Source organism: Triturus cristatus, chromosome 3_2 (genome assembly GCF_964204655.1).
Source record: "Triturus cristatus chromosome 3_2, aTriCri1.1, whole genome shotgun sequence".
Taxonomy (NCBI): domain Eukaryota; kingdom Metazoa; phylum Chordata; class Amphibia; order Caudata; family Salamandridae; genus Triturus; species Triturus cristatus.
The window spans coordinates 1,063,829,771-1,063,853,834 of NC_140584.1; the positions used below are offsets into that span (position 1 = coordinate 1,063,829,771).

At 46.4% G+C, this 24,064-nt stretch overlaps 1 protein-coding gene across 1 annotated transcript in view; it reads left to right on the forward strand.

Moving 5' to 3' along the window:
• Nucleotides 1–7,390: 7,390 nt before the first annotated feature.
• NCF1 (neutrophil cytosolic factor 1) overlaps nt 7,391–24,064 on the forward strand; it is a 134,296-nt gene continuing 117,622 nt past the window's right edge. Inside the window, exons 1-3 of the mRNA XM_085649798.1 lie at nt 7,391–7,662; nt 15,303–15,383; nt 17,186–17,261. Of these exons, the coding sequence (XP_085505924.1) occupies nt 7,591–7,662; nt 15,303–15,383; nt 17,186–17,261 (229 nt within the window). The 5' untranslated portion in view covers nt 7,391–7,590. The remainder of the gene's footprint in view (nt 7,663–15,302; nt 15,384–17,185; nt 17,262–24,064) is intronic.

A 24,064-nucleotide genomic window follows, 5' to 3' on the forward strand; every position in this document is an offset into this window, starting at 1 on the left:
AACATTGTGGAGAAACACGTGACTCCATTGCTCACAACCCATACAGAGGCTCAAACTTTTTTTCATCCCGAACGGTGGGGTTTCTGTTCTGGGCACAGTACTGAATCCACCCTTCTAGGACTTACCGAATATCTCAGACAACCGCTGGATGGGGGAGAATAGCTGCGCTCATTTTATTAGATCTTTGCGTGGCCTTTGATACTGTGTTCCACACCATCTTGCTAGAAAGATTGACATCTCTGGGTCTCGAGGGAACGGCCTTATCTTGGATAACATCTTTCTTAAAGGATTGTATGTTTCAAGTCTTTTTAGCCAATGTTAAATCTGAAATGTGTGCTTTAACCTCTGGAATCCCTCAGGGTTCAGTGCTAAGTCCTCTGCTTTTTAACATCTATGTTCCCCCATTGGCAGACAAAGGTGGAAAACTGTGGCTTGACCTTTTTTTCCTACGCTGATGACACCCAAATTATCTTCTCTTTGTCATCTGCACGGGATAATGGACCATCTGATCTTAACCTGGGCTTGAGTCGAGTGGCGACTTGGAGGAGTGCTAACTCTCTCAGGCTCAACGGTGATAACATGGTCCTAGGTATCGTTGAGTAGCCCCCAACATTGGTCAGACTCCCTAGGATATCTTCCTAATCTGGCCCCCAAGGTTAAGAACTTGGGCTTTCTTTTGGACGAGAATCTCTCCATGAAGCCTCAGGTGTATAAGGTCACCTCTATATGTTTTGTGGGCTTAAATGGGTGAAGAAGATTATTTGGACAATCCACCCAAAGGACTGTAATCCAAGCTCTAATCTTATCCAGATTACTCTATGGCAACAGCTTTTATTTGGGAATAGATCAGGCATCTATTCGAAGCCTACAAATTGTCCAAAATTCAGCAGCTAGACTGCTGTTCCGGCTTCCGAAACACACTTCAGTTTCACAACTATTTTTTAAGCTTCATTTGCTTACTGTCACAAAACGTACTCAATTAAAGGCTCTGTGCAATATGTTAAACGTTAAAGCCAGGATAGGCTTCCGGTATATTCAGGACCTAGTGAAACTCTATTCCCCTGCACGTACTCTGAGATCTGTGAACCTGGCTTTATGCACTGTGCCTCGGTTCCAAATGGCCCGGATGGGAGAGCGTTCTTTTGCAATATTAGGTCCAAACCTGTGAACTCCCATCCCAAGTCACTAAGAAACTGTACTTCCCTTTTGTCTTTCCACAAATGTTTGAACACTTGGTTGTACTAAGTGGGTATTCTGGCCTCTTTCGGTATAGCGCCAGCAATCCCTCTAGATCTGTCTGTATTAAGTTAGTGTACGGATCTCTCTTTCTATGCTTAGCACCGGGAAACCCTTTTTGGGTAGCTGTTTGCTTTATACGACTATAAATAATAATATTAGGCAAGGATTTTAATGCTGGTCACCACCTCTGACAATCCCTGGAGCATGAGGATTTTCACTGTGACAATACTTCATAAGCCCTCTTGAGAGGGTTTGTATATTGTCTTGCAAACTGTTATGTTGTACATATTGGTAATTGTACAACTGTATGTGCAAGGTAAAGAATATTTGTGTATGGTCACCCCCAAATTGTTTAACTGATGATGCTGTGCACTAACTAACTTAAATCTGAGAGTGCACTAAGACCTGCTGAGTAGACCTCAGTGTCCTCGTCCTTAAATGTGTATGTTTAATTCACCTATATCCAATTGGCATAAGCTAAGTTGCTTCCAAGACCCTAGTATATCGTACGAGGGGTATCCTGGTACCATGTAAGTGCCTGTAAGTTAGAGTGTCCTCCTCAAGGACTGCAGCCCTTGTTGTGCCACCCTGAATGAAACTAGGTAAAACATGACTCCCAGCCTGCCACTGCAGGCTGGTAAAGCAGTTTAAAACTGCTAACTTGACTTTGCCATTTTAAGCAATGGCATTGCCAAAACTCCCTTCTTAATGTGTGTAATTCACCCCTACAGCAGGCCTATCAAGCCCTAAGGCATGGTGCAATATATTAAACATGTACTTACCCAGAGCACACCTACGCTGCCTCCGTTGCCACTCAGCTACTGCTGACTGGTACAATATGCTATAGTCCTGCCCGCCTCTTAAGGTGTATTGGCAAGTGGTCCATGACATTCTGTGAGAGGTCACGGCACTCACTGACATTTGATCTTGGGAGGTCTGCGCCTTAGGCATCTTTAAACTTATGAAGCACTAAGGGTGAGGACGCACTTTGCAGGAATGGCTCTTTTACTGGCTAAGGGAACTCTTACCCTGCAGTGGACAGCGTCATCTGCACTGCTGGTGACAGTGTGGCACGGGGCAATGCGAAAATGGGGAAAGCCGAGGAGTAAGCCCTACACTATGGAAAGGTCCGATACATCTACCCTCTTGGGAATGGGACACTCTCCTTACCCAATTCCTACAGCTTACGAGGACTTCAATGCCCCCCCCCCCCCCCCTAAAATTCCCATCGCCGCCCATGTATGCCTGCACCGGACACTTCTCAACTTTTCCCCCTTTCCCTCCTCACAGCCCACACTTTCCTGCATGATCACACAATCTGCCCCCTCACAGCTTCAACGAATAGGCTCAATGCATAGATACTGCATCATCATTGCCATGGCTGAAGCTCACCACCGGAGATGTGCCGGAGTCTCCGTTAGCTGCATGCCAACCTACCTCTAAACCCAAATCACTTTTTCCACTTCCCATGTTTAGGTGTTATGCTGCCGCTGGGTGGATAGCTTTACTGTTCAACACCTATTTCACGTTCACACCCATAGCCTCTTCTGGGGAGATACAACAACTTGCCACTCTTTATATGCAGGCTTGTATGCTAGTAACCATTTTTTATTACAACGTATTCTGATATCATGAAACTCTGTGCTCCCCCTCATCCTTTCTTCTGGTAATGCACTGCAGTATAAATCTGTGACTACATTAATGTTTCATGATAAAAAAGTTATTTTTAAATGATTGGGTGTAGCTGACAGTTGAGCTTTGTGTATTCCTCCTAGACAGCCACATATAATAGAGAGCTTAGTATGTCTGGATGGGCAATTAATGGCAGGATGGGAGAGGAGCTGGGCACAGCCCTTCTTACACTTGAACAGGTTGTGTCCTGCCTCCACACAAAGAGCTGCATACCCCCTGTAGTTAGTCTGGAGCCAGGACAGAGAGGACAAGATGCCTGGAGACTTCAAAGGGAAACCTTTAGAAGCTTCTCCCCCACTTCCAAGGTACAATTGGGTATAAATACTGGACTTCAGACACCACTACTTCAGTACACTTTTCGACCTGTGAATACTCTGCCAGGAAGAAGGGCTTCTGTGCTGCTGAAGGACTGTCACTCTGCTGGCTCCAAGAATGCCTTGCTGTGTTGCTAACCTGCTGCCTGCTACCCTCCTGCCTGGGTGAGAAGGACTGGACTGGCATCTCTTGAACCAAGAAAACCATAGTGACTCCAAGGGCTAATTGGCTGGCCTCATGACTTAAGCCTCAGGGACAGAAGACTCCAACAACCTTGCATCTGTTCCTGGACTCTGCCATCTGTGAGTCTACCATGCTAAGTGGTGCCACCCCAGTCCTAGGCCCTTGGAAGTGGGCCCAAGGTGCTCTATCAGCCTCTGTGGATCCAGCAGAACCGACGCATCTCTTATGCTATGCAACCCCGTGCAGGACCGGTGCATTGCCGCTGTTACGTGGATCGATATTGTTACAAAGACCCGCACTGGATCACACCCCGTTTCTGCCTCGGAATCACCGCTGCATGACACATCCTCGGCGCAGGCCCTTGCATCCCTCAACGGCAGCCTCGAAGACAATGACAAACTCTGCATCGCAGCTTCCCAGCTCCTTGGAAATGATGCATCGCCCCGACTGCGCGATGCATCCCCAACTGCGGACTTCACATCGACCTCCTTGTAACTTGGAACCAACGCATTGCTATAGCTACTCTGCGCATCTACGTTGCGAATCTTCGCAACGCTCCTCAAACCAGGATTGAAAGTACTTTGTTCAGCGGGTCTAACTGGGTCCCTGTATCTGGCCCGCGCTCCAATTCAGTAGGCCTAAACATGTCACTTTGTCCCAGTTCAGTGCGACCAGATACCCACAGTTGGAGCCTTATGCCTTAAGGCCTTAAAGCGCTATTTTTTTTTTAACTAAAATCTTTAAAATGTTATACCTACCATTCTACTAATTTGATTTTTGTCATTTTAGTCTTATTTTTGTTATAAAAAATGTATCTATTTTCGAAATCTATTGTGGGCTTCTTTTATGATGTGTTTTCACTGTGCTACTGCTTAAAGAAGTGTTGCATAAATACTTTGCGCATTGTCTCTGAGTTAAGCCTGACTGCTCTGTGCCAAGTTACCCAAGGGTTGAGCACAGGTTAATTTAGGATTTGCTTGTGACTTCACCCTGAGAAGAATTGTGGTTGCTACTTGAGAAGAGTTTATTTCACCCCACTCAACCATTACCCCAATTTCTCACAGGGCAGAATAGAACACTCTGAGATAGCTAGATGCCACACTACACAGGAAGTTGTCTTCAAGCATGAGTGACCACATTTTTCTGGACATAAAAGAGGCATCCCTGGCACCCAAAACAAAGATCTCACTTGACTGGAGAAGAGGACGGAAGAAGGCCTGCCCTGTTGAGCATGAAATGGGTAAAGAAGAGGCTGGACCGAAATTGGACTTTACCTGCTGCTCCTTGAGCTAGCGAAGGAAAAGACTGTGCCTGCCATGTCCTGCTCATGGAGAAGTTGTACCCTGAGTCCAGCCAGAAGCAGAGACTCCAAGAGCCAGTTGACTGACTTACCTGTTAGCAGCACAGGGAAACCAAAGTTGAAGAAGCCAGCTTGGACAAGTTGGTAGCCCAGATCACCGGATTGTCACTCCTTACCCAAGTGCAGTACCGGAGACCAAAACCTAGCACTCAAAAGTTACGCCTGAGTCTGCTGGCCCCAATAGAGTCATTGGAGTGCAGTCTAGTTGCCCAGAAGGAGAGTTATCGCCAAAAAAAGGAAACCGATGAATCTGTTGTGCCTGAAGACCATAGCCCAGTGGCGACTGGACTTTGCTGGACCCAAGAGGACTTCAAGGGACATTGACCCCTGTGGCCAAAGTCACCCCTCCAAGAGCATTTACCAAGGAGTGGCCGCAGGAAGTCCCCCTTCGACCGTACAGCAACTTCAGCATCTCTGAGCATCTTCAGCATCCTGTATCCCTTGCATCAGGACCACTCCATAGAAGTCAATGACAAAGGACCATTGTCACTGAAACTTGAATGAATACTGCATTTCTTGTTGAAGTAACTGTTTCTTTGGACCTTGCTGCTCTCCTTGACTGGCTCCATGATTGAGCTGGTCACACAAAGTAACTCCAAGTAACTGCATTCCACTTTGACCAAAGTTCTCTTGAAAAAGTTTCTAAGTGTCATATTTGTTGAATTTGCCAATGATTGTTTGTGGTTAAATTAAAAGTCTTGATTTATTGTTCCTTGTAAAATCTATATCTCCAGAACCCTCTGTTGGATCTTTTTCATTTTGGTGTCTATAAATTCATAAACATACAATATATTTTTATAAATTGGTGTTGTATTTCTTGATAGTTGTGTTTCTTCCTTCTTCAATTGTTTTAGTGCTGTTTAAATGCTTTACAGTTGCTCCTTTGTTGAAGCCTGACTGATCGAAGCCACAGCTACCCAGGGTTGAGTTAAGGATTGACAAACAAACCCTGCCTGACTGGTCCTTAAGGAGTGGGTAAATGTATTACACTGTGAAATCTCACAACCACACCATATAATAACCCACATTTCCTCACAGTGTGCATGCATGATGGTTGTCAGTTAACGAGCACTTCAGTATGCCTGTGGTGTCAAACCAATAGTAAAGGTTAGACGCCTTAATGGTTTATTGGGATTGTTCATTGGGAGAAGTTCATTTGTACCAATTAAAATAAAACACCTGAAAACAACGATTTGTTAAGCAAAAGTCTAAGATTGCAGCACTGCATGCTTGGTGGCATGGAGCCATCTAGTAACCTTGAACATATAGGCATTAAAACATGTCCCTGGTCAGCTTTCCCTTCCAAGTTCAGCCTTGTGAGTAAGTTCCTGTTTAGGGAACCTGCATGTCTGTATCAAGCCCTGCTCTTTGAAGTTCGTCTTTGCCCTTTCATTCTGAACACCCTTGTCAGTTTTTGAGTCAGGCACTAAAAAACACACAGGCTTTTCATGCCAACCAACCATACGTTGCATGTGGGAGGGAAAATGTATGGTGTAATTTTGTATTATCATTTGTAATCACGTGGGTTCTTACGTTATTGCTTTCTAACTCACAGACCGACCCAAGTATGTTGTATTTTGGGGTTTCCACATCATTTCACAATGCATTATCTTGTAGACTGCCCATGTGAGAGGTTCAGACATGGTCGGGTTATTTTCGGCTTTTAGTCCCAATAATAATTCAAGTGTTTTTAATGCGAAAAAATAACTAAATGGGAGGCTTCCTTTTAGCTTAAAACACAGTTTGAACGCATCTCATCCCCTGACCCCCAGGAGCATTTAAATGTTTTTTTCTTCACCAGTCCATAGTGTCGCTCTAGGATATGGGCCCATTGATTGTGAAACGCTGCCATAGATAGTGCTTATCTCACTCTGTTTAGTTAGTGAGATAGCCTGCCCAGTTAATGCGCTTGCTGCAGAGCACTCTCTGAAACTGGAAGGTCACCAGTAGTAACCATGCTAAGAGGACCTACTTAACCTTTCATTCTGCTGAGGTCAATACAATGAGCGCGGGCGCCACTCTGTTAGGTAGCAGTAACCTCCTTAAAAACATTGGTCATATATTTTTGGTTTATATTTCATAACTATATGTTTAGGTATATATTTTTCTGAATTCGGAGTGTTCTAGACCAACTTTGAACACTCACAAGTTCACCAGATGAGGAAACCAAGGCACGTGCGGATACAGTAAACTTGTACAAGACCCCACCACGTGTTCAACCGGGGTAGCCAAGATTACAAATCAAACTTTAACCTCCAAGAGCGACGAGGAACTACTCGGTGGAACGTTCGATAGCTTGTCTGCTAAGATCTATTTTAGTAAGATTTATATGGTTTTGACCTGCTGTTATGAGAAACCGGAAAGATAATTTTGGTCAAGAAAACTTTGGTCAAAGTGGAAGGTATTTTCGACTTGTCAAATCAGGAAAAAGGGAAAAAAATGATTTCACCGCAGCTTTCATTTGAATGTGAACGAATGAGCTATCAGCTGCGTGCTCAGAGTGTGGACGATGGGGTATAACGTTCGCTGGCACCTGTCTGAGGTAGCGCCGAGACAGCATCATAGGCCCGCCCGGAGCGCACACAGGGAGGCGCCGGCGTCACTTCCTCTTTCGAAGGGCTACATAGCCAGGGATTGTTGGCGAAGGATAAACACACCACTGCTGTGGTAAGAGCAGACACTGCCGTCCACGCACCGAGGAGGAACTGAGCGGCACAGCCTCCGACTACAGGGAGCCGGACCCAAAACACTGCGGCACCTACAGCAGCGAGCAGCGTCGGTGGGAAAGGGAAGCCGGAGCCATGTCGGACCCCTACATCAGGCACATCGAACTGCTGGGCTTCGAGAAGCGGTATTTTCCCAGCCAGCATTATGTAAGTTGCAGGGATTTCTCCCAGACTACATATATATATAATCATCATGCGTTTCCTAAGTTTTAGCTCAGTTAAATTTGTTTCCCAAACTGCTTAGCACGAGTTCGTCAGCGGTATAGATTGCCCTCATAGTACATTCATAAAATAGCAAAACCTGCATAAAATATCACAGTATTGAGAACACACTCAGGGTAGTAAGTGTACATCATAAAGCATGGTCTCAAAAAGTTAATGTGAACAATCTTTCTTGAAAGTGCACTGTTGCGAGACATATTGTGGCTTACTTAGAACATAGAGGGGCAGGGGGTCCGCCCTTCTGGGTTCCTTGTCACTGTCATTTGCCCGTTTCTTTTTCCAGGTTATCAATCTCGTGTTCGAACCTTCCATGGAGTTTGCCCTTTCTTTCTTTGCCTTTCAAGCATGATGTTTTTGTTTTGTGTTATGCACTAAATGAGAGTGTGTGTGTTTTCGAACCATCTCCCCTCGTGTATATCTCTCTCCTGCTCTGTTTCTCTTCTCCCTGCCCCATCTCTCTTGCACTCACCAGTGTGCTTCTCCCCAGTGCTTCCACCACCCGAAAGAGCATGTCCTTATATATTTTTATATTCCTACTCTACCATACTCTTGAGAACAGTGGAAGGTTCCCTACTCTACCATGCTCTGGAGAGCAGTGGAAGGTTCCCCACCCTACCATGCTCTGGAGAGCAGTGGAAGGTTCCCTACTCTACCATGCTCTGGAGAGCAGTGGAAGGTAACCCACTCTACCATGCTCTGGAGAGCAGTGGAAGGTTCCCCACTCTACCATGCTCTGGAGAGCAGTGGAAGGTTCCCCACCCTACCATGCTCTGGAGAGCAGTGGAAGGTTCCCTACTCTACCATGCTCTGGAGAGCAGTGGAAGGTAACCCACTTTACCATGCTCTGGAGAGCAGTGGAAGGTTCCCCACTCTACCATGCTCTGGAGAGCAGTGGAAGTTAACCCACTCTACCATGCTCTGGAGAGCAGTGGAAGGTTCCCTACTCTACCATGCTCTGGAGAGCAGTGGAATGTTCCCCACCCTACCATGCTCTGGAGAGCAGTGGAAGGTTCCCTACTCTACCATGCTCTGGAGAACAGTGGAAGGTTCCCCACTTTACCATGCTCTGGAGAGCAGTGGAAGGTTCCCCACTCTACCATGCTCTGGAGAGCAGTGGAAGGTAACCCACTCTACCATGCTCTGGAGAGCAGTGGAATGTTCCCCACTCTACCATGCTCTGGAGAACAGTGGAAGGTTCCCTACTCTACCATGCTCTGGAGAGCAGAGGAAGGTTCCCTACTCTACCATGCTCTGGAGAACAGTGGAAGGTTCCCCACTCTACCATGCTCTGGAGAGCAGTGGAAGGTTCCCCACTCTACCATGCTCTGGAGAGCAGTGGAAGGTTCCTCACTCTACCATGCTCTGGAGAACAGTGGAAGGTTCCCCACTCTACCCTGCTCTGGAGAGCAGTGGAAGGTTCCCCACTCTACCCTGCTCTGGAGAGCAGTGGAAGGTTCCCCACTCTACCCTGCTCTGGAGAGCAGCGGAAGGTTCCCCACTCTACCATGCTCTGGAGAGCAGCGGAAGGTTCCCTACTCTACCATGCCCTGGAGAGCAGTGGAAGGTTCCCCACTCTACCATGCTCTGGAGAGCAGTGGAAGGTTCCCTACTCTACCATGCTCTGGAGAACAGTGGAAGGTTCCCCACTCTACCACGCTCTGGAGGGCAGTGGAAGGTTCCCAACTCTACCATGCTCTAGAGAGCAGTGGAAGGTTTCCCACTCTACCATGCTCTGGAGAACAGCGGAAGGTTCCCCACTCTACCATGCTCTGGAGGACAGTGGAAGGTTCCCAACTCTACCATGCTCTACAGAGCAGTGGAAGGTTTCCCACTCTACCATGCTCTAGAGAGCAGTAAAATGTGTCTTATTCTACCATGCTCTGGAGAGCAGTGAAGGGTATTTTACTCCAATGTATTTACGAGAACAGTCTACTGCACCTTACTCTACTATGCTGTAGGGCAGGCTTCTCCAATGAGTAGCTCGTGAGCTACTGGTAAACGTAGCTCTCTTGTGTGCCGCCAACCCTACTAAATTAGAAGCTTTGCTTGGTTGAATTAATCTATGACCAAAACTGTGCTAGCGCTGGGACAAAGGCAGGCATTATTCTTTTGAATTCGGCGCTTTCCCTGTCACGCAGCACAGTATGGTGACTTGCTGCGCTGCTTTACATGCTCATAAATATGGCCCAAATGCTTAGTTGTCAGTCTGCACAACGACAGCTTGCTTCAGAGTTTTACTGTGCTGGCAACTGAATTATAGCTCTCAATCAAGCAGGGTTCGCAACCCTGTGTATTTTGCTTTGTACAGGTATATAACATACCTTATGTGGCACATATGTATAAATATGAAAAATGCAACAGACAGAGAGGTGATTTAAAATGTAACGAAAAAGTATTGTCTACTACCCTGCCAACGAAGTGTTCTAACACCCCATCAGCCTCACATCTTGTTTTCTGTATTCTCTTCACAAGCTGACCCCACACACCCTACTGTTCTGTGTACATCATGAGAGGATGTTTATATTACATTGCATGCTTCCACGGTGGACGCTCACGCTATATCAATTTCGGATCATAAGGGTAAAAGACGAAGAAGTTGATAACAATTAATATTAAGAAAAGTGCCCCTGAGTAGAAATAGTATGGCATACCAAAGATTGAGAGAAACCTAAGTGCCATGTGACCCATTGTCACATATTAAAATAGCAGGATATGCTGGAGAACATGCACCCTGCCGTTTTATAGACATTCACTGAGTGTCTGAGAGAAGTGCAGGCCAGCATGGACTTAATTTAGGGGTATCCAGGGGTCGCAGCTGCGACCCCTGGCTCATTCCTTGTGACACTTGGCAATGCTCTTGCTTCCCCTGGCCTCTAAGGTGGCAACAACTGTGGCAGGAACATGAGGGTGGTTCGTCCTTATGTGCCTTAGTCTCCACCCTCCTTGCTTATTGCCCATTTTTTATTACACGAATTGTGAATAGTAGTTATTATTAGTGTAATAAAAAGTAACATATAGGTTGGGTCTTCACAGGCAGCTGAGGTAAATAAAACAGAATGCTTTGAAATGTATTCATGCATGCAAGCGAGAGTATGTTAGTGTGACAGATGTGTGAGCGTCAGTGTCTATATGTGTCATCAGGTGTGAGATCGAGTGACAAGTAGTGAGTTAAAATTAGTGAGAATGAGTGTCGGTGAGTATGAGTGAGTCAGACTTAGTGAGTGAAGGAGTGACTGTGAGAGAGTCAATGAGAATGAATGAATATGAATGAGTGTGTCAAATTTTGAGATAGCTACTGAGAATGCGACAGTAACTGAGTGCCATTGTGAGTTAGAATGAGTGTCAGACTGATTGAGAATACGTGGAATGGTGAGTAAGTATTACTGCAAGTCAGTGTGAGTTAGAGCGAATGTAAGTGACTGTGAATGAGAATCAATGAGTGAGAACAAGTGAGTCAGTGAATAAGAATCAGTGAGATTGGAGGAGTGAGAGTAGGAGTGAGTGCAAATGAAGTTGAGTAAGTGCGAGTGAGTAAGAGTGAGTGTAAGAGAGTGAATGAGATTGATTGAGTGCAAGTGAGAGAGAATGAATGAGCGAGTATTAGTGAATGTAAGTGAGCATGAGTGAGAATGTGGTGTTATGTTTGCTAGTCTGCCATTGGCCCTGGTATACTGAACATAATTCTTGGCTTGCAGAAACATCCATGCCGAAATGCTGGTGTAAGGAGATTATAGACAATACTTGGCATATGGAACATCCATGGGAAAATGCTGGTGCTGGCACACTGGTGGTAATTCTTGGCATAGGCGCACAATTAGAAAAGTGCTGGATCTGACATATTGAAGGGAATTATTGGCCTAGGTGGCCCCCATTGCAAAAGACCGCTGCAGGTACATATGAGAACATTCTTGGTGTATGGGCGAACAACTATGGCATATGGGAGGAGCACCCATGACAAAATGCTGCCACAAACATAGCAGGTGTAATTTGTGACATAAGGGTCACCTATGGTCTACGGGTGGTACCAATAGCAAAATTCTGGCAGAGGCATATTTTATGTAATTTTCGGCCCATGGCTTATGAAGGCACCCTAGACAAAATGCTGCCCGTGGCACAGGTAAGGTTTGACATGTTAGGCGTCCACAGCACATTTTGAAAAAATGGGTCTACTTATGGGGAGCATCAGGTTTCATTGGTTTGGCACACCATGATAGAACTTGGTTTAAAATGCCCTATTTTATCCCATATTTTTCAGACTTTTCTCAGGGAAAACCCCCCGAATCCTCCCTAGAATAGGTCTTGTTCACTCTCTTTATGCAATTCTGGGAAAGTATTAGGCCCCACCACTTTCAAAGATCATCTGTTACCACTGCTCTACCCTACTCTAGAGGGCAGTGGAAGGAAGCCTTCTCTCCACGACTAGGCAGCAGAACTGGGATTAGCCCCACTTTTGAGAGACTGAGTGTCCTTCCCTTAAGACAGCTCAGCAAGGTAAGATAAGTGTTTGCGTCTGACACCCGTGTGAGATCTGCAGATCCGAATCCTGGCAAGGTTGAATCAGCCTTTCAGAGTGGGAGTGTACCCTATCTGCACATGTTACCTTCACTCAGTACTGGATCAATAGAGGCGGTACAGTGTTTTTACATGCTGCAAACTCTGTTAACTGGACAAAGTTACAAGGTGGTTCTCAGGGTTTTAAGTGGGATGTAAAATCGGGGGGAGGGGTCTCTCAAAGGGGCGTGGCATAGTGTGCCGCTGGCTGGTGTTTTGCTGCTTCTGTCATTGCATCAAGATCAGTGCTTGAAATGGAAAAATAGAAATGCAGGTACCAGTCGGCGGCAGACTATGCTAAGCACAGATTTTTCGCTTACTGTTTTTTTTACAACAAAAAAATGTTTTATTTAAATAGCAATCCCTGACATGGTGGTCTGCTGTCCCCAGCAGGCCACCATCCCTGTGAGTGCAGGCCATTCCCAATGGGTCGCAAAGCAAGACCTACTTCATGAATATTAATGTGGTAGGTCTATTTGCGACCCACTGGGAATCGAAAAATGTGTCCAAGACACATTTGTACATGGGTGTTTGCGATTTCCTAATTGCGCATTGCAAAAATTCACAGTTAGGAAAGCTAAGACAGACTTTTTGGTGGATCTGTCCCTTTGACTAGTCTCTCACTGCACTCTTTCAGCTATTGGTCTAGTTAGCTTGAGAGATTTACCAAAGTATTGTTTGTGCTTCAAGGGTCTGATCTTGCACCTTTAATCTGTTGAAATTCAGCATCTGATTCTGAGTTTGTGAAATTGTTCGGAGAGTGTGTAACCATGACATGTTGAACAACAAATGCAGATCCACATTAACTCTACAACATATTCTGGATTGGCTAAAGATATGTTAATAGCTCTATGCTAGTTTAGAGCAGAATGTAAAATTAAAAAGAGTTTTAGGCAATTAATTATTTGGAGTATGAGCTATCCTGTGTAAAGCTGTAAAACGTGGTGAAAGTCTCTAATTGAAAACAGTCCAAACCACCTCAGAGAGGCATTAAGTCACCCAACAGAACTCCCCTAACACAGCCACAAGTAGAGGCACGGGGGTGAAGTTGGCAAAGTAGCTCTACTAGATAATGGCATCAGAGAAGATAGATTTACCGGTAGAGCAGGAGACCCATAACCTAATTGCACACAAATAGGAACCAAGTACACATGCAAGGAATAAAAGTAACACACATGTCGCCCACACCACCAACCATTGGAGTTCATAAGGAGAGATGAAAGAGAAGTCGAGCCATTTGTTTTTACCACAACAGTGATGTCACTCTTTTCTTTTAATATCACATTTAGAGCCTCTTATTATGTCGTCTGGTTGCATCTGTTATCAAAATGCACTTGATGAGGCTATAATCATCAATTTCCCATCAATAGTTCAAAAAATGAGCAATGGAAAAACTCTGGGAACCTCACTCTTTGATTAAGCACTTGACCCTTGGTCAGAACTTGGAGTTGCTGTGAAAATGCTGTTGTTCCTCATGACCATCACTTCATTGTGATTCCACACGTTGAAAGAGAGAGTTGTGATCTAGTGATGCTGTGGTATATCTTTCGGTTTTGTGCATTCCACCAAGGGGCAGCTGCGGTGCTATTCAGGCTTCAGAGACATTAATGGCCTCTGGGCAGATCTAACAGGGTACTTGCTAACATGCCTGCAGTGGCTTCAGAAAGCAGCTGTCTCCCCCACTCTTCAGTTGTAAGCACTAAACCCATATTTTCTCGCCACCATATTTCTTGCATTACCTTTCAACAGGAAGAGGCTCTTTTTCAAGCCTTTCATCAGCAATTTTCAGAGTGTCTTAACAGGAAAACTGCCAAAGCCAGGCTTCATACATTAGTGAGATCCTTTATGGCCCTCCTGTTACGGATGTCTAAATTCCATAAGTCTTGTCTACGTGACCTCCTGCAGCAGGCCCTGGTGCCTCTTCTCTTGAATGCTCTTCATCCCACTTTGTGCTGCATTGAAAACTCATCAGTCCAAGAAATATCTCGTCTTTCAACCAGTCCTCAACCTAATCTTCACTCTTACTTACTGCACTGTCACAGTAGTCCTTCTTGTACCAAGAAGCCATGCTGTACCAATAGTTGCGCTTAAAAATACCCAATCCAATAACCAGAGGTGCATTCCAACTTCTAACTGCATTACATTTTTGTGTCTCAGTGCCTCTGCAGCGGTCAGCGGCTGCCATCTTTGTGGAAAGTACACACTGTGGTGTGGCACATCATAGTATAAAGGGCAGAACAGTATACTACATTATTCGCAAGAGAAGGAAAGGCCAGAAGGCGAGACAAGGGAAGGAAAGGCCGGAAGGCGACTGATGTATTCTATAGACCAGTTGGATTTCCAGATGTAGGAGATTGCATAGCTCTTATACTTCACACCTCTCTCTCTGTGCCACTTGACGGTCTTGCCATGTCCAAACCTATGCCGACCACTTAACAATCCTCTTTCATGCAACCCTCGGCCAATTGTAGGTTCTATGTCTTTGAAAAGTCATGTAAGAATTCCATGTCTTCACAAATTGAATCAATGGTTGTAATTGCCGCCTATGAATTACCAGAGTTGAATACTATTCTGTGATGTGACCTGGTGACATAATTGCTCTTTTTGTAAACCCACATTTGCAGCTTCTAATTGTAATAAAAATAATTCTGGTAGAAACCAAGTCGTCTGGGCAACTGTTCTACAGCTTGCAGAAGGGGAACAAAGAAGCCTTCACTGTGGCTTAGTGTGGAAACCCTAACGCTGAATGTGTGGTTTCATTTCTTTCTTCTTATGCAAAACCCTGAGTTTACCCAACTGTATTTCCGCTGCGCATCGAAAAAGTGTATTTCCCAAGCAGCAGACTGGAAATTGGTCAGCAGGCGGCCACTGGAAAGAGAAAGAGAAAAATACCTTCTGTCTGTAGATTGCACATATTCACAACCCTCATCTACCTAAAACATGGCACACAAATGCCGGCATGACCAATTCATTTCTTTTCCATTTGCTTAATGTGTTTGTGCTGTTTTATTTAGGTTTACATGTTCCTGGTGAAATGGCAAGATTTAACAGAAAAAGTGGTTTACAGAAAATTTACAGAGATCTATGAATTTCATGTGAGTAAGCCTGCATGTCATAGATTTATTTCCTTTTGTGCATCGTGATATATACATTAGGAAGAGTTCTTAATATGGTAATAGAACATAATATCCTTTATTTAATCTAGTGGTTAATGAGTGGTATGGTCCTGGGATGGGGAAACCTATTGATCCATTTACACCTCACTTAAATCACCATGTTTTATTTGCTTGAGTTTCTACATTTCACCAGAATGTATGTATAGGATGTACCAATCTAAATGATGAGAGGAAAGGCCTACATTATATTGGCTACAATATTCAAAACAAATGGGGGGAGTGGCAGTCTTTAAACAGGACATAGAAACAGAAGGTCAGAGAGTGGTTAAGAACATGAATAATATAGCAAAGAAGGGAAAGAAAATACACATTACAAAAGAATGAATGAAAAGAAATGCTTCTGGTGGAGAAGGAAGTCAGTATTAATTTTATATAATGCCAAAATAATGGGGGTCATCCTGCTTCTAGGAACTCCATATTTGCCAACAAAGGGAACAGTGGCACAGGGAGATAAATTGCTATGGATGAGATCTGGTCAGGTAGAAAAACGGGGGACTAGAAATGTGGTCTTGTGGCTACATAGATAACATTCTAGTCCATGACCCACATCTCTGCCATGTTGTATCAAAGAGAGCATCATTACAACATGGAATGACAAATTGGGCCCTCTTTATTTTTAGTCATGCCAAATCTTGGTTTGAGTTGGTGTGAGAAACAACCTAGAAGAAATATCTACGGGGCCTCCGTCTTGGGCAGATATAAGGCACTTATGAACTTTCGATTCATGTGTCCAAGGTTTTCATAGATCAGCTCTAAGAATATTGTACTAATTTAGATTCCAGTTACTCAAAGGTGCTGGGACTGAGGATAAGTCTTCCCTCTACTCCAAAATAAGCGAGCCAGCTAAAGATCCAGGTCCGTATGCGTTCCTAGAGGCAAGCACTATACATCCATCTTTGCAACCCCCATTACACTATTAGTTTGTGACACACTCTGTACCATAGTAGTAGAGAAAAGAACAAGGGGACCCGTTCTGGTAGCCTAGGGACCTCGGGTAATAACTTATTTTAAAGTATCCAGACGCCCTCGTGAGGCTTTCGCGTATTGCCGACGAACTCCAGGCACCCATTGAGCTGCTCCTGGCACCCACCGAGCTCTCCAAGGTCCACTGCGAGCTGTTTCCCAGGCTCCTTGACACTATCTATCAGGCAACAGTTCAATTTCTAGTCCTGATGATGATCCCATAGTATTGAGAGCTAGGGATCGAAACGTCGACCTTTGTAGCAAACACCACTATTTAACCATTGTGACAAAATGAGTGCGTTGTTTGTTGGTTTGAGCTTACACAGTATTATTATGTAAATGTAAGCCGCCTTTTGCTCTCTCGCGCCTTTTTTGCCTGTTGTTTCCTTCTTGTGTCTATACTCCCTATACCTTCTTTTCAAACGCTCGGTACAGGATTGTGCCGTTCGCCATCTCTGTTGTGCCTTGTATTTTGCCCATCCTGTTATCTTACCTGAATAAATATTCCTCTGTCCGGCCGGACATTGGAAGAACCTCCATAGTGCTCATTGTAGTCTATGTTGAAACATTCAAACTATCTCCTCTTATGCCAAGGACCTTTGTTCTTTAAAATACACTCTGTACCATAGGCTTCATGCGTTACTGAAAACCTATGCACTCCCTTCTACTGTATAAAAAGTAATGTATAATCTAAAAATCAGAACCCGATGTAGAAGTTGATTTGGTTTATGGTGCACTTTATGTTTTTGTTGCTTCAGAAAACTCTGAAAGAAATGTTCCCGATTGAATCCGGAGAGATCAGCGTTGAAAACAGGATCATCCCTCATCTTCCCGGTGAGTGACTACGCGAGCAAATTTCTTTCTAATGAAGAGCTAGCAAACTGGCATTGCAATGGATTTATACCGCCAACTTGAACATTGACAGTCGGAATTATTATTGTACTTCAGTACAGGGTTCTCCAAAGTCGGTTTTGGAGGGCCGGATCCATGACCAACATTTAGCATATCCCCATTTAAATAAATGTAGTTATCTTAAAAATCTGGCATTGATCCGGCCCTCCAGGACCGACTTTGGAGAACCGTGCTTTAGTACACGGCCGTACTCTAAATTATTCTGCTAAATGCTTTTCGATGTGGATCACCTCGTTACCATATGTTGCATGCAAAAGCAGATTTTGAAACCATCTGAAGCACGGCCCTAAAACGTTCCGCTGCAAGTGCAGAAGAGGGGTGACATCTTGGAATGTGACCAATACTTCATGTCTCAGTCCTGTTAAACACTCTTCGTCAAATTCACTAAATCATACATCTATCGCAGCCAGTTTTCATTGAAAGATGGAATGCTTTATCTTACTCTTAGTAAGAGTGCTCATAGTTCTCTGATGGGGCTCCTTAAGCAACACTGTCTTAAACAACCAAAGAGTAGAACCAATGTTTACCTTCAGAATTTTTACAGTAAACATTTTAAAGAGAATAATCTGTGCACATAATAAATCTGCCAGTAAGGATTCAGCAATTGTATCTTGCCTGTTCACTAACACCGCGCATGACTGTATTGTATCCACTGACAAGAAATACACAAAATAAAATAGGATTTAATATCAGTAGGGATGTCACTGTTAGTGTTATCTCTGATGTCAGCTGTGATGCCACGTGAATTGTGGTAGAGAAATGCTTACATAGATTACCCTAATACAGGATTCCTGCACAGATACAAAATGTGAGCTGTGGTGTCTGTGCAAAAACAAATAAAATGTCTGTTCCTTCAGCAGTGTGTATTTGGGGCAGTGGCGTAAGTAGCATACTCTGAATCTTACACATTTAGGGTCCGATTCTCACAATCTTTCAGCACAAAGTGATGGTGTTCGAATGTCAATCTATAGGTGTAAAAGGCAGATCCTGATTAGTAAACCAGTATCTATAAAAATGTGTAGCCACTCTTGAAACCTCTGACCTTGAGAAATTCACTAGTCTAGTCAAGTAAATGTAAATGTCCAGTATTTTTAAAGCGCAAACAATTACTCAAGGGCGTCAAGGCACTGGGGGCCGTCGGGAAGATTAAGCGAGCTATTGCCCAGAATCACATGGTGCTGGGCTGATCTGGCGCCGGGGATCGAACCATGAGCACCGGGTTCCGGAGACAGCCGCGCTGACCGTTGCGCCACACCTCCACCCGTGAGTGAGACTAGTATGGCGGGCCTTTTTGCAGATTAAGACTTTGGTAAGGAGCCTATGCATTTATAGTGGACGGTTCCTGGTGTGGACATTGAAAATCTGGTGAATGCCAAGAAACTCGGACCTTTATGGGTAATCATAAACAATATGAAAGGTACAATCTGTGCATCTTCATTGAACATGTGAGGTCAAGAATGTAACTAGAGGGGGGTGGCGTGGCAAACTGCCGATGGGAATGGCCGCTCGGTAGCCTAGCTCCAGAGCGCCACTCCCGAAATATCCGAAATAATTGAGGTCCCCCTGGCCAAAGTGTCGCCCCAAGGGGTCCGCTGACTGCTAAATATCTACGGCAGCTGCGGGCGAAATATGAAGTGAATCGGCGTTGAGACCGGAGGAGGGCTCCGAGCGCCAGCTCCTCCAGCGATGTCCCGGCGACCGGAAGTGACTCCTGGTGGCACAGAAGCTCAACTGGAGACCGGTGCTGAGGCATGGAGGGCGCAAGTACCTGTGATGGCATCGAGACTGCGGAGATCGTCCGGACGGCCCCCCCTGCTGCCCCGCTCCTCCGTCAGTATCGTCGGAATTGACTCCCGGGAGGTGTCGGGTGAGTTGAGGCAGTTCAGTGCGGCCTCTTACTACACCCACGAGGCTCGCACATCAGGAGTGCGCGAGATCGTGTGGGGCCCCTGCATTTGTTCCTCGAGCCCAACAACCTCTTATAGGTGACAAGAGCGCCCCAAAGTCAGTGAGTGGTGACCACCAGACAAGTGCAAAATGGCATCTGGGTGCAACAGTCGCACAGGTGTGCAGACCAAGTTGGAAAAATTTGCTTGACAAAAGCAACAAGGCGAGGAGCGTGTAGAATCGACGGCCTAGGGTGACAGTACGGAGCCCACAAACAAAGATATCCTGGAGGCTATTAAGACGGTACGTACCTCCCTTGAGATTCGTATTGATACAGTCGCGACGAGGTGGCTCTAATACGCGAAGATATGAAAAAAATGGCGGAGGGGGTGGGTGCAGTAGAAACCACCTTTAAGGAACTGGTTACTGATACTGTGCTCCTTAAAAGACAGGTGACTGAGCTGCGCACTTCGCAGGAGACAATGGCGCTGCAGCTGGACGACTACAAAGGGAGAATGAGGTGCAACAATGTCTGCATTCTTGGCGTGCTGGAGCGGGCGGATTGTCAGGCGGCAGACCTGTTCATAGAAGACCGCGTTCTCAAACACCTGCAGCCCTACAGACTCTCCAAATGTTTCTCTATTGAACGTGCCCATCGTGTCCCGGGGGGCCGTCCAAAGCCCGGTACGCCACCTCGACCGCTCCTGGCCCGGGTGTTTAATTTTCGGGACCGTGATGTAATCCTGCAGACTGCGAGGGCGGCCCCCCGCTGAGCTATGAGAACAGCAAAATCACGTTCTTCCCGGACTTCACCCTGAGAGTGCAGAAGCAACAACACAATTTTCTGGAGGTGAAACGTGCCCTCAGGGACCAGAAGATCAAATATGCCATGATGTTCCCGGCCAAACTCAGGGTCGAAGCGAACGGCAAACTGTGGTTTTTCACGAAGCCAGAGGAGGCATGGGACTGGCTTGAGGGCTGGCGCACTGTTGGACAAAAGACACGCAAGGCCTCATCTGCAGCAGATGGAGCGGAAGATTGGCAACACCAAAGACGCTTCCCACCACATTCTGACTCTGACTCTCATAGCCACACTGGAGGGCGCTGACTCAGGGGTCTAACTTTGATTTGTTCAACAATGCCAGAATGATGAGCACACTTAGAGACACCATGACAGCAGGGAGCTCGTTGTGCTCTGCACGTGAGCCTGGTTTGTAGCTGGTATTTCAGCTGGGTGGGCTGGGAGCTTCGGGTGAATGTTGAGGAGGGGGCTGATGGTCTCATGCGTAAGGCATAGAATGTATCTCAATGCTGTTTAAACACGGGGGAGGCGGGGCCAGGGGAGGTGGGGCCGGGGGGGACTTTCTGTTGTCTTTACACTTGTTTTCGGGGGTGGAGTTGCTCACGTTTCCTGAAGTTGTTTAAGGGTGGGCGTGAGGCACTCTGCATGTTGGGTGTGGCGGACGGTTCTAGTCCCGTTATGCAGGGAGGCAGGGTGGGGAGTTCCAATGGGGGGGTGGGTGGAACTGTTGGAGGTAAGGCATTATGAGTGTTGACAATGATACTGTGTTTCGCCACACTGTTTTGCACTCTGATTGTTATGGTGCTGCGTTCACCTCCGGCCCGGGAGAGACTGGCAGTGACGACCGCTCAATCATAAGAATAACACACTTACTGTATTTTAATGGCAGCGGGACTTAAGGTGTCCACCTGGAATGTAAATGGTCTGGGGGACAAAATCAAGAGGAGTATTGTCCTGCAATATATTCAAAGACATGCACTTGACATAGTATTGTTACAGGAGACTCACTTGATAGGGAACACGTGTATGGCTTTGAATAAGAAGGGTTACCGCATGATTGTACACTCTGGATTTACCTCTGGTTCTAGGGGGGGTTGGGGTGCTCCTGCGCAGGGGCTGCCCTTACGTGGTGCAAAACACTTGGACGGATGTGCAGGGCAGGTACGCAGCACTAACGCGCATGTGGGAAGGCAGTGTAATTAACGTGGTTTCAGTGTATGCTCCACCAGGACTGCAGCGCCTAACCTTGCAAGACGTGGGGGCACTAATGTTGGAGCTCCTAGTAGGATCCTTAATCCTTGGGGGCGACTTTAATTTGACTTTAGATGGCCTGCGTGATCGACTCCCGCCTAGACCTGACCCTGTACAAGGCTCCCAACTTCAGGCGTTTACAGATGCTTTGGGGGTGGTGGACGTATGGAGGTGGACTCACCCCCACCACACACACTACACAGATCAGTCGGGGGTCCATGGCAGCCAATCTCGGATTGACTATTTGTTTACACACGTCCAAGATATAAATGACTTCACAGATGCCACAAATCTGGCAAGGGGCATATCAGCTAACTCTCCCGTTTCGGCGGTCTTTGGCGTCCCACCTGTTAGGCGTCCTGGCCCACTTATGGTACAGTCATGGGCACTGAAGGTACCCCATATTAAGGAAAGTCTCCGGCAAGATACGGTTTACTTTTTCGATGAGAACGTGGGGTTGGTTGCGTAGGCGGTAACACTATGGGGCACATATGGGGCAGTAATCAAGGGCAGGGCACTGTCTTTGATGGTAGGCCACAGAACGGAGCGTAGGCGGAGGGTGGTCGAATTGGAAAAAGATATTCTGCAACTGGAGGGGGCCCTCTCTCAGGATACTAGCCCCGAGACCCAGCACCGGATCAACGTAAAACAGCAGGACTATAGACAGCTCCTGCTGGGGGAGGCGATCCTGCGCTCAATGGCCACGCGTCATAGGATTTACGAGCCGGGTGAGCGTACGGGTAAACTCCTGGCATGGCTGGAACATAATGAGCAGGCAGTGAGGTGGGTACGAGCGGTCACGGACCCGGATGGCGTATTGATAACAGACCCTCAGGGGATCGCGCACGCCTTTGCGTCCCACTTTAAAGGGGTGTTTCAGGTCCCGCAGACCTCGCAGGTCTCAATGTCTGCAGACCTTCTTGCTACCATTGATGTAGTGTGCCTTTCGCAGCAGGATAGGGAGGTGCTTGAGGCAGATATTTCAGTGGGAGAGGTCCAAAGCAATACGAGATGTGCGATCAGGCAAAACGATGGGTCCCAACGGCCTACCTACCGAGCTACTCAAACCAATGGCTACGAAGCTAGCGCCCCACTTGTTAAACCTATATAATGAATGCTATCGGGGCTGCTTCCGGCTGATATTCGAACTGCGGCTATCGTAGTTATCCATAAGGCCGATAAGCCATCGGAGGACTGCAAATCGTACCGCCCTATCTCGCTGCTTACGGTGGAGGTGAAAATTCTGGCCAAAATTTTGGCCAATCATCTACTCCTGTATCTCTCCAACTTAATCCATCGAGACGAATCGGACTTTATGCCCGGAAGAAACATTCCGACGTGTACACGGGGCTCTGAGGAGATTAGACACTATAGAGGAGGAAGCGATTTTGCTGTTCCTGGATGCCACAATGGCATTCGATACTATTGAATGGGACTACCTATTTGCGGTCCTGGCACGTATGGGGTTTGGACTCAAATTGATTGGGTGGATAAGGTTGCTATACACACACCACATGGCGCATGGCGCAGTCAGCAATCATCGCCCAGCCTCTTTTCCCCTCCATAGGGGCACGCGGCAATGTTGCCCGCTATCACCGCTCCTCATTGCTATGGTTTTGGAGCTCTTGGCAGTCTGGATCAAGGGAGACCCGAAAATAAGGGGCCTTAAATGGACTAGTGAGCATGAGGACTGAATATCGCTCTACGCGGATGACATTTTGCTCTATTTGGCTTCTCCATCACGCTCCATACAACGGGTACTACACATTTTTCACATCTTTGGAGCGCACTCCGGGTACCAGATAAACTGGTTCAAATCCCAGATGCACGTGCTCTGGTGGGAACCCCCACACAGTCCTAGAGGTTATGACATATTGGTGGCGACGCAAAGGTTTAGGTACCTGGGGATTTTTATTACCTCAGATGTTAATTTGTTTTATGAGCGGAATTTGAAGGTGCCCCTACAGCGCTTGAAGTCGGATGTGGCCCATTGGAGATCGTTGCCCCTTACCCTTTTGTGACGCGCCTCCCTGTTCAAAATGGTCGCCCTCCCGCGATTTCTCTACACCTTGGAAAATGCGCCTAATTAGATACCTGCTTCCTACTTTTCGCAAGTAGAGGAGGTGGTGCGGGCGTTGTTGTGGGAGGGTCGACCGCCGCGGATAGCCATTAACAAACTCACCATGGGATGGTATGACGGGGGTATAGGGCTGTCAGATTTGCGCCTCTTCTATCAGGCGACGCAGTTGACGGTCATCAACCGATGGGTGTTTAGATCGCATGACGATCCTAATTTCAAAACGGACCATTGGCTCCTGGGGAAAGGGGGTTACAACAGGGCATTGTATACGAAGCATAAGAAACTACGGTTGACTGGTCCCACGGCTCGAAAATTGGAAGTGTGGCACGGAATTCAGCGAAAGTTGGGGTGGCATAACCGTCTCACCAAAGCCACTCCGCTGTGGGAACCGGATATCTTGGGTCGTCTCAGTACATGTCCAGGATTTGATAAGTGGGACATGATTGGGATCTATAGGGTAGGAGATATGTGGGTGAAGGGGAGGAAGGGCACATTTACTGAGCTTCAAACTAAATACCAACTTGCGCCGTCGGAGACTTTCTGGTACCTTCAAATTAGCCATGCTATTGATTCGGCCATGCCGCAGGATGCCCCCCTACCGGACTCCTCCCTTCTGGAGGATCGGCTACTGTTAGATCTTATGGACCGTAAAGCCATCTCCCTCACAAAAGTGGGACCACAAGTGGGGAAAGTGGAAAAAATATA